Below are 17,590 nucleotides of genomic sequence, written 5' to 3'. Positions count from 1 at the left end.
TTCTGTTCCACCACAGACTTTTTTGTGCGGGGGGTTGCAGGAGGGAGGAGAGGAAAGTTCCACTGCACAAGGAGAAGTCTGTGGTGTGAGCAGAACTGCAATGCTGGATACAACCCTAAGCGCACCTACATGTATAGTTGTGAATATTCCCCTACCACACATCAAACTCTTACTTATGCATACAGTGTAACGAAGACCAAAAACACATAGTTATAGAAACAAGTCAATGGCACCCCAACCCTGACTATTTGGTTAGGGAAATCTATAACTATATTTCATTATTATTATTATTATTTTAAGAAAACCTTGATACTTCATCTCTCCATAAACTGTAATGATACTTAGCTTTTATACTGTGTTTTTGACCTTTCAAAGAGCTTCACATACAATTTTACAACAACCCCATAAGGCAGGTCAAGCAATATTATCCTTATTCGCTGCTGAGGGAGATTAAGCATGAGAAAAATAGCAGCTTGGAGGCCATCTAGTGAGGTCATGGTGGTGAGATTTGAAACACAGACTTCCCAATTCCCAGCAAGTGTGTTGTAGGGGTTGGAGTGTCATACTTAGACCAGAAAGAACCAGGTTCAAATTCCCACTTAATAATGATGCTCACTTGGAGATTTTGGCCTCGTGATTACCTCTTAGCAAAACCTTCACAGGGGCCAAACGAAGGCTGAGCAGTAACAACAATATACACTATCTTGAGCTCCTTGAAGGAAAAGCACACAGGTGGCACTGTGGGACACAAGTGGCGCTGTTCTCTAAACTACTGAGCCTCTTGGGCTTGCCGATCAGAAGGTCGGGGGTTGGAATCCCTGTGATGGGGTGTCCCAGCTCCTGCCAACCTAGCAGTTTGAAAGCACACCAGTGCAAGTAGATAAATAGGTACTGCTGCAGCGGGAAGGTAAATGGTGTTTCCATCATGGTGTTCCATTGTGTCTGAAGTGGTTTAGTCAAGCTGGCCACATGACCCAGAAAGCTATCTGTGGACAAATGCCAGCTCCCTCAGCATGAAAGCGAGATAAGCGCCGCAACCTCATAGTCGTCTTTGACTGAACGTAACCATCCAGGGGTCCTTTACCTTTACCTACACTATCTTGAGCTCCTTGAAGGAAAAGCAGGCTAAAAACATGATACATGAAATAAAAATTACAGTATGCTACACTAGTTACTGGCTGCGTAAGAACCAGAAGATTCCCTAGGTGTTTCTGTCTAGTTTCGACATGAGAAGGACAAGAAGAGGTTAACAACGTACCTGGAAATTTTCTGGCTTGTCTTCAAATAGCCTAGCAATATACTTATAGTCAGCGTAAGTCCAGTATTTACACAACTCATAACCACTGAATGGTCCACAGGAGCGCAATGGCTGTTTCCCACTCCAGGCCAGAAACTCTTCAAGTGTAGCTTCCACGTAGCTGCATTCCGTTTCAAACAGAGGAGCTAAAGCAATATAAGCAGAGACAGCATTACATGCACACTGAACACAATGCCAATAATAAAGAATAGATATGGAGCGAGGCAGTTTAGTAGATAAAACAATAACTTTTGTGTCTCAGCTCAGACTGCTGGTTAAATGCAATATAAAGCCACAAATGAAATTACAGCAGCTTGAATGTCTCAGATGAAATGCAGCACAAATGACAAACTCTATGACTAATTCCTTAGGATTGATGGTCACTCTGAATTTTACTCTGTGGTTTGTATAACTAGAAGGGTTCGTGTATCTAGAGGCCTCAGCTTCCTAGGTTTCCCTTTCTGAAAAAGTAGCTTCTCAGGGGGAAATGTCTTAGGACATGTAAACACACAACTGCTTTAAGGAACAGGGGCCCTGATCCATGCTAATGTCCACAGCCCCCAATCCTAAAATGTGTAAGGCTGGCAATCCAGAAGCATTGTGCTTTTTTAAATATTCCAATTCTCAGAAGACTCTGGGAGAATTTAGAAACTCAAATCCTGGCTCAGTGAAATGAGAAGTGAATGTACCTTTCCCCCCCACATGCAGCCCCTTCTGTCCTCCCTTTGTGTATTACAGAAGCCTGTAATTAACCATAGTTTTCCATTTCAAGCAAACTGGGAAACGATGGATAGCTGAATATATCATGTCTTGTTTGCTTGCACTGCAAAAGGAGAAGCAGAGCAGCTTTATGCCCTTATTGAATCGAGTTATAATTCTCCAAACTTGGTTTCTGACTGGGTCCCAAAGAGCTGCTGGTATCCAAAGCACTTGGACACTCCCCTCGATATCCTACCCTCTTACTTTGAACTGACTTCTTTCTTTGCGTTGTCACAAACCGCTTTTGAAATTTTCATTTATTTCAAAATAGGGTTGCCATGTGGCTGGAGCTAATGTTTGGGAAACACCAAATTAAACCATACAACGTGGTAGCCAGATACAGTGGTACCTCGGGTTAGAGACACTTCAGGTTACAGACACTTTAGGTTACAGACTCCTCTAACCCAGAAATAGTACCTCAGGTTAAGAACTTTGCTTCAGGATGAGAACAGAAATTGCGCGGCGGAGGCAGCAGGAGGCCCCATTAGCTAAAGTGGTACCTCAGATTAAGAACAGTTTCAGGTTAAGAACGGACCTCCAAAACAAATTAAGTTCTTAACCCGAGGTACCACTGTACTTTTCTGAAAGGAATCAAGTTGGAAGAGGCTTCTGGTGTTAGCAGATAAGTCCCAGTTCACATATTACTTCTCCTGTGTGGGCCTATTTTGTGGAGTGGATTTTTAAACATATGATCAGGGAGTCAGTTTCAACTAGTAGTGACTAACTCATCCTTCTGAGAAATACTTCTTTTCCCTACAGCAGTGATCAGCAACATATTGTTAAGCTTGCAAATGGAGCTGTTTAAGGTGTCAGGATTTGAACAGTGCTGGGCTTGTACACTGTCAATCATGTCAACATTTCAGCATGTGGGGATTTGAATACTTGTGGAGTACATAAATAGAGAGGCAGGCAGACAACCTTGCCTTTTTGCCTAGAGGAGAAAACATTGACTACTGCCTAACTGAATGTTAGTCCACGTTGACAATAGCCCATGTTCTTCATTTGCTCCAGTCTTGCAGATATGTATTTTTTCATGTTGTAAGCCGCCTTGAGCATGGTTTGACACATAAATAAAATTTTGTACATATGCATGTATGAGTGAGTATCTGCTAGCTCCTCCCACTTGCCATCTTGTGACCAGATTCGGGCTCCATGGCTCCATCCTCAGCCAACTTGTTTCCTTCCCCCTTGCTCTGTTTACCATCTAGCTTGATGAAGCATTCTGGAGGACTCAAAAGGTGACATGCTATTTTGTGACATTTCGGTTGGCCTAATAAATGGTATTGCCCTAATACGTTTGGAATGTTACTATTTCTATTCCCTCTGAAGCTCAAAAGGCAGAGCATGATTTAGAAACTGGTAAGATTTTTGTAAAAAAAAAAACAAAAACCTCTGCATATCCCCTTGAAACTGGCTTGCTATTTTATCACTTTTCTTACAGCCAGTCTGAATTTACTGGTTTCATGTCTTTTCCCAAAAGGTTATACCTTAATTGTGAGCACATAAGGGCAGTTAACAGAACGAAAACAAGAATGGCCTTTCTTTTCAAAATGCTATTAGTGACACAGACAGTTTCATTGGAGTGCCAAAACAATTCTTTCAAGGCATTTCTTCAAAAGGTATATTCACAGAGCAGGAATCCTTTATTGGAAAGATAAAGGAGCTGTTCAACAGGAAAAGAAAACAGGATGACCATCACGGCTGACTTTCAATGAGGGCCCAAAATATATTATGAAATCTCTCTCTCTCTCTCTCTCTCTCTCTCTCTCTCTCTCTCTGTGTGTGTGTGTGTAGGACCATAAACACCAAAATGAAGGGCTGGCACTAGCAGTATATATTCTTTGGTTTCATTTGAGGCCAACTGCCTTCCATGTGATTCAAAGGCACTGCCATTCTGTTGCAGTGTGAACCGTTTATCTTTGCATGCATAGATGAGGGTGCATGCACAGATGGAAGCTGCACCAACTTTAGGAAAGAAACAACTGGGCAAAAACATCCCTACCCCTGCCTTGGTGTGAACAGCGACATGAGAAAGCAACTTGGAAATGCAGGGGAAGGGTTACAACCTCACAATGATTCAAGCCACTAACGTGAACACAGCCTTACTCCCATCAGTGCCATCTAGTATGGACAATGATCAGCAATGATGAGAGTTGTAGTCCAACAACATCTGGAGGGCCACCTCAGCCATATAGATTTGCATTATATTATATGCACTGGGAATGGGGAAGAGGGTAGTTAGGCAGCACATTAAAAAACCTACATTTGTATGGAATCAATTTCTACATCTTGTTTCTGGCAAATTCAGTCACAATTTTTCATCATACCACACGGGACTAAAGGCTGCAGTATTCTATCTTGCACTGTGTCACATATTTCCTGTGGCTAATCAGAAACCTTCATTTCTCATCAGAGCTTGTCCTTGCACCAAAAAAACCACCGTAATATATGAAATTATATACTGGACCGAAACCATTATTATTGAGGAAAGCAAATTGCAAAGGACTGCATGAATGGCAATGACAGAACAATCATTTAGCCTTCATTCCAGTACTCTTCTACGGCTGCTTAAATATGGACGCCTTTCATTCTTACAAGCAAGTCAGTGCTCCGAGGGCATTCATTCTTCATTGCTCTGACTGCATGGGAATTGCTACCATCACAAGCTCATACATTTGTTCTAATTTCCTTCAGGCAAAAGAACAAAACTTATTGTTGTAGTTTTCTATATGGCCAGCTTGGATATCAGTTTCTCTCAAACCCCCCCCCTTCAGTTCACTATAAGGTTTATTGGCTAAGAATGTAAGACAAACCTGGTGATCAGAAATACAGAAATTGGCTTGGTGCTGTACTAAGACCTTCTTCAGAAATCATAACTATACCTTAAATAATAAAACTGTGCACATGCGGTTTCTAGCAAACAAGGGATGGAGGACTAGTGACCCCCCAGGCGAAGTAAGGCTCCAGCTCCCATCAGCCACAGTAAGCATGGCTAACGGGCGGAAGCTGTATTCCACAACATTGTGGAATGCTTTCCCCAGAAAGGCTCGCCTAATACCTTTGCTACATATATTTAGGCACCAGGTAAAAAATTCATCTTCTCCCAGGCATTTGGCTAATTAAACAATCTTTGTGACCTTATAAATTGTGTGTGGTAGGGTATGGGTTTTGTTTTTTACTACATTATTATTTTGTGAGTGTGTGTGTGTTTGTTTTGAACTGCAAGCTGCTCAGATGAAGAGTGGAATAGAAATTTAATACAAAATGATAATGTGTAGAACCACAGGTTCCCTGCCTTGGCATTATATTTTAGCTTGGTTCAGATATGCCCTGGGTGTAGAGGGTACATAAGACAGGGCAGCAGCGGGAAACTTACCACACACATAACCTTTAATGTGGGGGGAAATGGCATATGAGAAAAGGCCTCATTCATGTGATTCACCTCCACAACCCCCACAAAAGGATTGGGGGTTATTCCTGTGTTGCACCAAATTTGTAAGTTATGGATCTGGGCTATGTATGATATCAGCCTTTAGATTAGTTGCATTCATTTTCCCCCTCTACTACAGTTCACTGCTTGTTATCGATGTAGAACCATGAATGCAAGACACATCACTTTGTGAAAATATGAGCTGATTAAGGGGATATTACCCCACAAAGATATATATGACTATTGAAGGACATTCAGATACATGAATTAATTTGGCAAGGACAATATTCTCATATAACTCTGGTTCTTTCTGAGATAAGCAAGGCAAATATTTGGAAAAAATCAAGAAACATCTCTCACTTGGATAGTTTATTGGAAAAATCCTCACTATTAATGGAAAAGGCAAAAGGCTGTATAGCTGGTTCCATTATCCCCAATGCAGAGACTTCGATTTAATTTATTTTTGATTCAGCAAGAAATACAAAATTATTCATTAGGCGCTTAGTGAATAATTAAAAGCTATCACCAGTACAGTCGATCATAATGGAATAACTAAATCAGAAAAATGCAGCTATCTTGGAAACATCAGCTCATTAACCTAAAATAAAATAAAATGAAAGGAACCAATGGGGCAGTCATGTCCTTCACAAGAACTGACATAAAGACACTGCGTCAATTACATATGTCACATGTTTTTCTAGGGTTACTTTTACTTGGCTGTAGAAAGACACATCTTTCTAGTGGGTGTGTAATGGGTTTCCCCAAAGATAGGTAAAGGTAAAGGTACCCCTGCCCGTACGGGCCAGTCTTGCCAGACTCTAGGGTTGTGCGCTCATCTCACTCTATAGGCCGGGGGCCAGCACTGTCCGGAGACACTTCCGGGTCACGTGGCCAGCGTGACAAGCTGCATCTGGCGAGCCAGCGCAGCACACGGAACGCCGTTTACCTTCCTGCTGGTAAGTGGTCCCTATTTATCTACTTGCACCCGGGGGTGCTTTCGAACTGCTAGGTTGGCAGGTGCTGGGACCGAACGATGGGAGCGCACCCCGCCGCGGGGATTCGAACTGCCGACCATGCGATCGGCAAGTCCTAGGCGCTGAGGTTTTACCCACAGCGCCACCCGCGTCCCCTTCCCCTTCTGACCTATTTAGCATACAATAGTATTATGCCAGACACACAGAAGTGGTGGGGGGGGTTGCCTTAATACTGGATTTTTCAAGTTAGGGATGGAAAGGTACAGAAAGACTTTGACCTCAGTACCACTTCCTGAGTAGAGTTTGTCTCTATGGACTGAATGCTGTTGTTATCAGGTGATTATTACCAAATCCATTGGATGGCACTGGTGCTTTCCTTGTTATTCACCTCTCAGCCCATTTGCAGTTTTTAAGAAAGAGGCCTAAAGGATATAAAGATTGGGCATTTGCAGCATTCTTTTCCCACCCTCATTCACTCACACTTCAAAAATGTCTAGATAGTCACTCAGAGGTGCAGTCATTTGGTAAGTCCCCAAACAGTGAGGACACCCAAGGTAACCTGAGAGTCAAGCTCACAAATGACTCTCATCTGCTTCAAAAAGCACTGGAGTTTGTGCCAAAGGCAACATGTCCCTCCTAAACAGCAAGTGACTATATTTTGGGAATTGGGTGTTCTATCTCTGATGCCTTTGCATTCCTGTAGTTGCCAGCAGTAGCAGCACACAGGCAGCCACAAAGCTGTAGGGATGGTAGATTTGTTGCAATATTTAGGAGAGACATTAATATGTATTCTATTACTGAAGTTCTGATTGATCTCAGTGAATAGAGGACAAATGATGAAATGTATATTACTCTTGGCGATTTTCATTTAAAAATATATAAATACTTTGCACAACATCAGTAATCAAAGAATTTAAAAGGATTTTGCATCAATGAAGCCGCATAAAATATTTATAATCCTGATAAGCGGCATTGTATTGGGAAGGGAACAGTTGCCAGCTAGTCAATAATCCATTGCCTCTAACCACAACTGAGCTGCTTAAACCCTCTTGGCTGCTCAGCCCCAGCAAACAAACCGCAGGAAGTCCTGGCGGTCAGAGACTGCCAGGCTCAGCTGCCCCATAGCCAACCAGCAACACTGTTGTGCCCAATAACAGAAGCTGCAACACACTCTGGCAAAGGGGCCATGGTACCCTGCTCCTTGTGTGGTGACTGCTCTGACCAGGTATCTGTTTCCTCCCCAAATCTCAACACAGGTGCATTGTTAGGGGATAGCCCAGGGGTCTGAGCCCTAGAGCTCCCACTCCTTTCCCTTGGCAAAGTGTAGTGCTGATGTACTGATCTCACAAATCCACCACCTTAATTTGTCCAGATATGCCTGTATGTATAAATTAGTGCACACATGGGTCTGTGCCCTAATAACCATTCAAATCCTTGAACAGCCTGTGCTGGCAAAGCGGGGAGCACTGTTACTCTAGCTCTGTGAGGACAAAATCCTTTCCTAATAAGGATTCCACTTATTATGGAGAAACCTCTCCAAAACATGCCAATCCCATCAAGAAAAGGCATCCCTCCTTTATGTACAGTATATTTATATTCATAATTGACCTACAGCATGTTTTTATGGAACATCTACAAGACATCTTCTTTTGAAGCCATTGCGGCTGTACCACAAAACATACCGAAGTATATTCATGTATGCAAAATCACCATACAAAAATATCCAGTGCATGTTGCGCTGGCAGTCAGGAGCTTGGGAAACCCGTGCAAGGAATTTTGACAGGTGGGCAGAACAAGCCAACTGTCCATCATGTGGCTTCATAAAAATGACATGTGAATGACGTCAAATTTGGCCCACAAGGGCGATCCTCATATGGATCTGGTTTTTAGAGCCAAAAAATGTTTACCGCCCCATGACCAGAGCATGGGTAGGTTGATAGGATATCAATGGACTATGATTCCCATCATTCCTGACAATTGAATGCCCTGCTGGCTGAGACTGATGGAAGCTGGATATACGTGACACCCGGAGGGCCACAAGTTCCCCACCTCTGCTTTTGTGAATGGCTCCTCCCATAAGAATTCCTGTGTGTGCTTAAGATCGTGCCCTAAATGCTACCACTATCAGACATAAGTTTTGGACATTGTCAGAGCAAGACACAATGGCATTCATTCTGTCAAACTCTTCTTAGGAATGCATGCTAGGCCTACTTTCTACTATCCATTCGGGACAATCTTGGCCATTTTATTCCAGAATATTTGGGGGTGATATGTGTGCTTAAGATGCTTTTTAAAAAAATAATTAACAAAAATTATTTATCTTTATCAGGAAATATTAAAAGCTGATTTTTGCATGTTCCGTTGGTTTTATGTTTGTTCAGTGTTTAATGATGTTTTATTTGTTATGCTAAGTTTTTTTTTCATGTTTAGGATTTTTATTATGATTGTGAGTCATCTTGTTCTAGACAGACACGTGGGACAAATGTTTTAAAATAAAATAAAAACATAAATGTAAGGAGAAGTGTGGAACAGGGCTGCACATTGCATGTAAGCATCCCCTACCTGTGCCCGTGTCCTTCATTCCTATTCGAAAACGCATTCTCTTTCCAGCCAATAGCTTAGCAAGATATATAGCATTCCAGTGAAGTGCTGGCCAATCAAAAGCCATGTTGCAGAAAACTGCAGGTTTCTGGAGAGACATCACAATTTCTCTGGCTTCTTCTGGTGTAAAAGGTTTGACATCACCACCTACAATAAAAAAGAGCAAATTTTGATAGATGATTAATCATGTAAGAACAGTTACCTGTCATCTCATGGTCCCAAACCCATAAATTATTAGACTCTCCTGATTAAACCTGAATTCTTACCCCCTCCCCTCCACACTTCAAACATTTTGTTTCATCGAATTTTTTTGCAGTCCTGACACCGTAATTTTTTATGTTAAATGAGAATTTAAAGCAGCCCATTAACATCCAGAATATAAATATCTTGGTAAATATTTATGATTTCCTAATGTGCTGCATAGCCCTAGTAATTTAGAATTAGTCTGACATTCATCACAAGTCTCCTAATTAAGGAATGTTCAAAGGACACATTTTGTGATAAACCTAAAATGTGTTGCAGGGGAGGGGGACACCCAATGCAGGCAAACATTCCTTTCAAAAATGGGAGGGGGGGATAAGTACAGGTTGTTGTCAATGTGATGGCAGAATGTGCTGATGCATCCAGTTTTAGCTAATTAATTAAATATACTTTGTAATGCAAGACTGATGAAGCAGCTTTCCAAAAATCATCTAGTTCTAAACCCCCCCCCTTAAAAAAAAATGTTGTGTGCTAACCCAAGGACTATGCTAATCCCAGATTTCAATTTAGCCCTGAGATTTATATGCCCCACTGAAACTGTCAACCTGAAATGTTGGCAGCCTTGGATAAACTCGGCAGGTTTACAACAACTTCCCTAAAGGGACATGTTAAGAGGAAGGAACTGCTTTTTTCAATAAACAAATGTAACGATCCCGCAGAATAAAAGAAGCAGACTGTATCTAGAGATCATAAAAACATCACAACATTGATTTAATGTCCCAACAAGAATTTAATAAAAAGGAATTTTTAAATGTGCATGGATTTTTGTTGTTGTTCACTGTTATATATATATCTATCTCACATAACAACTTATTTCAATCACAGTCGGCTCTGAATATTGGACCAAGGAAGAAACATGCTGTAAAGTAATCTCTCTTTCCCTTCTCTTGTAGGCCCCACAGGAATAATTCCTGGAAATGTAAAATATTTCTGTTCTGTCTCATTTTTTTCAAATCAACGTGGTTCAGGAACATTTTCAAAACCAGCAACAATGACCATGTCAAATTAAGAGGAAGCAAAGTAACAAAATGGGCAGCAAAGTTTCAGCAAGTGGTAGATAAAAAAGCAATTTAAAATAATTGGACCGCTAAAGCCACTTAAAACCCATCATATGTCCCAGCAGGCAAACAGAATACTCTTTACCCGACACCTAAAAGTAAACAATTTTGGTGCAAAGTGACCACCATGTGTAAGGTATTTCCACTGATGAGCCACCATAACTGGGAAGGCCCTGTCTCCAAAAGCCATCCCCCTTAGAAGGTGGGGACAACCAGTGCCAGATCTCTATATAGATGATCTCAACAACAAACAAGTTCATTTTTAACTGAGATCTTCTGAAACGTTGTTCTGATACTGTTTAGATCTTTGGACGTTTAAAACCAGAACTTTGAATGAGCTAAGAAACAAACGAGTAGATAATCAAGGTATCTAAATACTGGTGAAATATAGCTCATTCGGTGTGTGTGTGTGTGTGTGTGTGTATATATATATATATATATATATATATATATATATACACACACACACACACACACACACCGAATGAGCTATATTTCACCAGTATTTAGATACCTTGATTATCTACTCGTTTGTTTCTTATATATATAATAATAATATATATTATTATATATATAATTATTATATATTATATATATAATAATGGGTCTACTACATCCCCATATACTTCCCAGCAGAACCAGTTATTTAGATTCATTACCTACTTGTACAATCCCCGTATCCAGTTAGTACTAATGCAAACAGCAAAGAAATCCCCTCCAAGGTCTAAAAAGGGCATGCCAAGATTGTGGAAAGACCACTATTACAGTTATAAAAATCACTACCTGGTATATCTGTTACTGAATCTATCATAACCTTATGAAGCTTGGGAATACATAAAAGTTATTGGACAAACCCATTCAAGCATCAAAGAAATCACTAAGGAGGCTCTCACAGACGTCCATGGGAATTCAAACTCCCACCCCTTCTGTTGAAAAAGTTCATAAAACAGTCAGCATAAAATTTGGATAAAACTATCTACTTGAGCAGAGCAAGGTGAGAATCATCATCAAAGCCAAGGACTGGCATCATTTGGGCAGGTGGTGCTGTGGGTTAAACCACAGAGCCTAGGGCTTGCTGATCAGAAGGTCAGTGGTTCGAATCCCCGCGATGGGGTGAGCTCCTGTTGCTCAGTCCCTGCTCCTGCCAACCTAGCAGTTCGAAAGCACGTCAAAGTGCAAGTAGATAAATAGGTACCGCTCTGGCAGGAAGGTAAACGGTGTTTCCGTGCGCTGCTCTGGTTCGCCAGAAGCGGCTTAGTCATGCTAGCCACATGACCTGGAAGCTGTACGCCGGCTCCCTCAGCCAATAAAGCAAGATGAGTGCCGCAACCCCAGAGTCGGCCACGACTGGATCTAATGGTCAGGGATCCCTTTACCTTTACCTTTTTACGTGTTAAATAAATGGTTTGCCCTTGAGTTCACACATTGTATTTTGGAAACAGCCAACAAATGGGGAACAGTGACGTGGGAAGTGGGATGGCATTAGCCCTTTACCCCCCTTGTAGTCCCAAAGCGCACTGGGGATCCATGCTGACAACTTGCAAGGGGGAAAACCTCCCATTCCCTCCAACTGGAGCCTTCCTCCCCATGCAAATTGCAAAGGCAGCAGGCCATACCAGAACTGCAGCAGGAGGGTGGGACAGCTAAATCCACCCATTTCCCATCCTAGAATCTTAATCTACACCAGGATACCCTTGTGGCTATTTCTGAAAGAAAATTCATGGATCCAAGATGGACAAACTATGCGATTAACATCACAGGTAGATTGGTCCTCAAATAACCAAATTCTAAGACCTTCACTGGAAATGTGGTTCACTCATATATGAATGCAACTTGCACTGGATTTCTTTAAGAATGGATGCTTTTTACTTAGCTGTTCTATAGGTCAGCTTTTATTTTTATAACCTCCTTTCATGAGCAACAGACCACTTGACAGCGTGACATTTCTAAAACCAAGGAGGCACGAATGAAACTTAGCCCTTGGCCTTACCCTCTGCTACGCTACAAGTCCAATGCACGTGGGGGTCTCACAGGAGCTGTATTCCTTGCCATATGTTGTTTCTTATCCTGGCGAAAGGAAATCTATGGGTTATCAAGCAACAAGCTGAATACAGAGAAAAAATATATCAGATGGAGAAGGGTGTCCAGCTGTGAGCAAGGATTGCAGACGCAGTTGCAAGTCCAGGCAAGCTGGCTTTCAGGATTGATTAACTGGCTGGTATTGAGCATATCTTTGGGATGACCCTCAGCTAGAGATTAAGGGCAACGGTTTGTTTGTTTTTTAATGCTAGATGGTAGTGGGATATAATAAGTTGTGAGGGCTTAAACCTTTTTACAAAGTCCCACACCCTCATGCTGATACACTGCACCCTTGTACTGTTATAGTTAATTACATTTCTAACATGCATTTGTTTTAGTGCAATAAAGCACAGAGCTAGCTTTTCATGACCTGACAGCTGTGCTGGCCTTATTCATCTTTTTGATTTTCCAACATCCAGGAAAACAGAATCACAGCTGTCCTTTTGCTTATTAGAAAAGTCAATCACCTTGCAAAGTTCACAATTTTTAAAACATCAAATATACATTTAAAGATTAAAAATTAAATACATAATGTGGTTATTTGTAAAATAAAATAAAAACATGATACCAAGCTGTTTGAAAACTCTTCTTCCCCATAAGATACCATCTTGCTGTCTGATCACATGTAGAAAGACAAGATATGGAAGTCTGCACATGCTCTTACTTACCTGGAGCCAGGTTGGAGCAGCCAGCTCTGCTTGCACACCTAGGTCCAGAAAAGCACAGAGCCCTCTCTGCCCTCCACTGCACTGCTGTGACCAGCCTTCCTTGGCAAGGATTGCTTTGTGCTGGGTAAATCAACTTTTCATTATATTTTCAGACCCCCAACTAGCTATAAATTAAAAAACTGGGCCTGAGATTTCCATGAGACTGAGCTATTGAGTTACCTTCTAAGAAGCTGAAGTGTCCTGTGAGCAGTATTTCCTTTTGAGAAGCATCAAATGATGCCGTCTCAGGGAATAATAAAGACAAAATGTTCATTTTGTCTGGAATTACTTATAGCTATCTCATATGAAGTTCTCAAGATTGACTTAAACTTTACTATTCCAGAGAATGAAAATATAGGGTAGAGATGTTTTATGTTGTTCAGAGTAATTGGATTGGATGATATTTGAGACTTGGGCTCAGCTGAGTTCCACCTGTGCTGGAAAGGCAACTTTTGCCAATTCCATCTTCCCTCTGCTGCCTAAAAAGCTGCTCTGGGAGGTTGGGGAACTCTCTGGCACTGTGGGGTTCAGGGGTACTTGGTAAAAATCAATTTCCTGCTCTCTACCTTCTGTGGGGAACTTTTGCTAGATCCCAGCATCCCCCACAAAAGGAACAAGCCCTTCCATTCATCCGTTCTTAATTGTTATTATCATTTGAGATAGCCACCTGCTAACTAAAACATCAGCTACGTCTACAAGATGCTGTCAACAACTGAAGGTGAATCTGACTACTATACCATGAACAAATCCATATGGTTTCTAAGACCAGTATATAATGGTGGGCCTTACCATCGTTGTTGGTAGCCTGTCTCACTAAAGAATGCCACAACTGTCCCAAGGAAACAAAGGTCCAAATTACACATGAAGCAATGCACATGCAGAACCAGTTCTATCGCAAATGCAGTTCTACTGCACCACATGGAAAGCTATGTCAAGTGGCTTCCAACACGCTTTGACCAGTTCCAACCATGTAAATGGCAAGCCTTCCTGCACCAGAACTAACAAGCACTTTGATGTGCAAATTTTTTGCATGCAAGATTCCACCCTCTTCAGGGTCTCACACTGTCTTCAGAAAATATACATCATGTTTTGAAAACCATTTTAAACATTTTCAAAGTAGGGAAAAAACAAAACCCTGACTGAAAACTGTTCAAACTTCTCAATTAATCGCTGAGAATTCTGCAGAACTGGGGGAAATAAAGAATTTAGCACCACAGGGTTTCTGCAGAAAAGTGAACTCCATGTTGTTAAGAAGTTAAATGTACTGTCAATTATTTAGAATAATTTAGCAAATTAGAAGAATTCATTACATGTCAGCAGTTGTCTTCTGCCAACATACCCTGCTGATTAAATATGGGGTTTAATTGAGAGGTTTTAGAATAATTTTCCAAAGAAAGAACCAGTTTCACTAAAATAACACTTTTATTTTTAGAGTAAGCTATATATCCAGCTGTTACTCTAACAAGCACATAATAATGTATCAGCCTAACATCTTGGGGCATTGGGGTGGGCTGGGGGAAGAACTGTGAGTTTTAAAAAATGAAGCCCCTTTTGTGTAAAAATCAAAAAGAAGATAAAGTCACTCACAGGATTATGAGGAAATGCAATTTTCCAGTTAATAGACAGGGTACTTCTAGTAGTGTTGGAAGACTATTTTTAGTGGCTCTGGTGAGATCTCGTTTCTGTAAATTCTGTTTAACTGTGCACTTATTTAATAATTTTCACAGAGCCCAAACTCAATTTCACATTTTGGCTGCATATAGTTAGCATAATTTGCATGTCATCTATAGCCAACCAAAATTTTAAAATAAAATAAAGATTCAAAATATTTCAGAAAGATGCATCAGTGAGTTTAAAACTCTAGCCTCTCTAAAGCATGGGTGGCAAACCTGTGGCCCTGCAAATGTTGCTGGACTACATCTCTCATCATCCCTGACTGTCTGGGGCTGATGGAAGATGGAATCTGAATGACCAAATGTTCCCTGTTCTAGAGCTTATGCGGAGATAATTCAAAAAATGTATTTTTTAAAAACCCTACTTTTTCATTATATCCAAACTGGGCAAAGCATAGTATGCTCACAACCTAGGAGTGCAGAACATAGCTTGAAAGATATTAGCAATTCTGGTTTGTAGGGAAAACTATGGTTTGCCTGTTTTGGATGCAATAGCACTGTTTTGAAATAAAAGGAAAAATCAGAGCATACTAGGGGCAAGGAGTGTGTGAGCTGAGGGTTCTTTCATATAGCAGCAAACTACTGTTTGGTGATACATATAAATGAACGACAAATGTGAAGGTAATTCTCAAAACAAATCCTCATATGAATAGGGAACTTCCCAGATATATAATTGTTTGCCTCACTGACACCAAGTTCTCTTGCTTCCCATTCCACCCTTGTTCCTTCTCCCATGGAACTGAGAGCCCAGTCTCTACCTCCGCACCCTCTATATCTCAGAGTGTCAGGTGTGAGAGAGGTGGGCAATGCTTAGAGAAAATGGACTCATGGGCCAAATCTGGCATGCCCACCACTGCTTTAAAAGATAAATTCAACAATGAAATTCAACGAACACTTACTTGGGAATAAACATTATTGAACTCAATAGAACTTACTTCTGAATAAGATGATTGTGCTGTTAGGGTATCCATCTTTTTCCTGAGCAGAGCCTTTGTATTTTAAACAGCTGCAGATATTCAGCAGGAGTATTTTACTGAATCATCTCTTCTCCACTCAAGAAAAAAAATGCCCCTAATAAATTCCTGTTTGTCAAGACCCTCCATCATGCTTGGTTCTAATGTCATTTACCAACTGTTACTGCTAAGAACACCATAAAGAAGGCTGATCGCCGAAGAATTGATGCTTTTGAATTATGGTGCTGGAGGAGACTCTTGAGAGTCCCATGGACTGCAAGAAGATCAAACCTATCCGTTCTTAAGGAAATCAGCCCTGAGTGCTCACTGGAAGGACAGACAGATCCTGAAGCTGAGGCTTCAATACTTTGGCCATCTCATGAGAACAGAAGACTCCCTGGAAAAGACCCTGATGTTGGGAAAGATGGAGGGCACAAGGAGAAGGGGATGACAGGACGAGGTGGTTGGACAGTGTTCTTGAAGCTACCAGCATGAGTTTGACCAAACTGCGGGAGGCAGTGGAAGACAGAAGTGCCTGGCGTGCTCTGGTCCATGGGGTCAAGAAGAGTCGGACACGACTAAACGACTAAACAACAACAACACTGCTAAGAACACCAGAAAGTAAGCAATTAGTAGTCCTCCCACTGTGCTTAGATGCAGCTCCATGACCTGCTGAATTTTGTAAAGAGCTTGTGTCAAAGGTTGCTGAGCCGCACAACACCTCCTTCCCAACCCCCTTTTCTTTTGTGTGTGTTTTGTAGATTGTAAGCCTGAGGGCAGGGACTATCTTGTTTTTAATCTTCATAAGCTGCTCTGAGATTTTTTCAGGCCGAAGAATGGGATAAAATGTTTTAAATCAATAAACAGCAGTTATATATGTTGGGTCATAAACGCTATATAAAAGCAGAGACTGTCAGGAAAAGAAGTGGAACCTCTATATGCATTAGAAATGTGGCAAGGAGGCTAGATCACATTTTTATTGATCCAAGAAATGTCAGTATAAATATTGAGAGGTTCCAGTTTCTTCAATTAACTCCATGTGATCAGAAGCCTTCTAAATTATTGTTTTCTAAATTGCTTGTGGCAAATCTGCTTAGTTTTTATTAAAACATCTCTCAGCAGAGCTCTGCATATGAAAAGTGTCAGATGGCATTCTAGTAGGAACAATTGTAGCAGGAAGTCACGGGCTATGATTGCATGCCATGCAAAAACTAAGCCATAGTTTAGTGGAATGTGAACAAGTAGAAATGAGTCACACCAAGTCTCGGGCTCAGGTGCTCCCCTTTCCTAGTTCCTTGTAGCCAGAAGGAGACAAAGAAGTTTGCTGAACTGTGGCTTGTCTAGGCAGGCAAACGTAAGAGCCTGCTGGATCAGCTCAGTGGCCAATCTAGTCTAGTACAGTGGTATCTCTGGTTACGTACTTTGTTGGGTTGGAAATAACCGGCAGGGAATACTCTACAGTACTTAATTCGTTCTGGAGATCCGTTCTTAACCTGAAACTGTTCTTAACCTGAAGCACCACTTTAGCTAATGGGCCCTCCTGCTGCTGCGCCACCGCCATGCGATTTCTATTCTCATCCTGAAGCAAAGTTCTTAACCTGAGGTACTATTTTTGGGTTAGTGGAGTCTGTAACCTGAAGCGTATGTAACCCGAGGTACCTGAGGTACACTGTTCTCACAGTGGCTAACCAGACAACTATGGGAAGCCTGAAAGCAAGACTGGGCACAACAGCACTCTCTCCCACTTGTACTTTATCTTTCCCCTCGATCAGTTTAGTTGCCCTTTTCCAAACCATTT

The 17,590-nt window shown here is 41.3% G+C and overlaps 1 protein-coding gene across 2 annotated transcripts in view; it reads right to left on the bottom strand.

Moving 5' to 3' along the window:
* Positions 1–17,590, bottom strand: part of HSPBAP1 (HSPB1 associated protein 1) — a 48,293-nt gene that overhangs the window by 25,510 nt on the left and 5,193 nt on the right. The window contains exons 1-3 of one of the 2 annotated variants that reach the window (XM_083410780.1): positions 11,361–11,461; positions 9,023–9,208; positions 1,259–1,443 (exon numbers count right to left, since the gene is read on the bottom strand). In XM_083410780.1, the coding sequence (XP_083266906.1) occupies positions 1,259–1,443; positions 9,023–9,208; positions 11,361–11,388 (399 nt within the window). In that variant the 5' untranslated portion in view covers positions 11,389–11,461. Of the gene's footprint in view, positions 1–1,258; positions 1,444–9,022; positions 9,209–11,360; positions 11,462–17,590 lie in introns of those variants that run through there. The other variant, XM_083410779.1, reaches the window with a different exon arrangement.

Source organism: Podarcis tiliguerta (genome assembly GCF_965153285.1).
Source record: "Podarcis tiliguerta genome assembly, chromosome: 1".
Lineage (NCBI taxonomy): Eukaryota > Metazoa > Chordata > Lepidosauria > Squamata > Lacertidae > Podarcis > Podarcis tiliguerta.
Note: the sequence above shows the minus strand (reverse complement) of the source record. Positions and strands in the feature narration are given on the sequence as shown.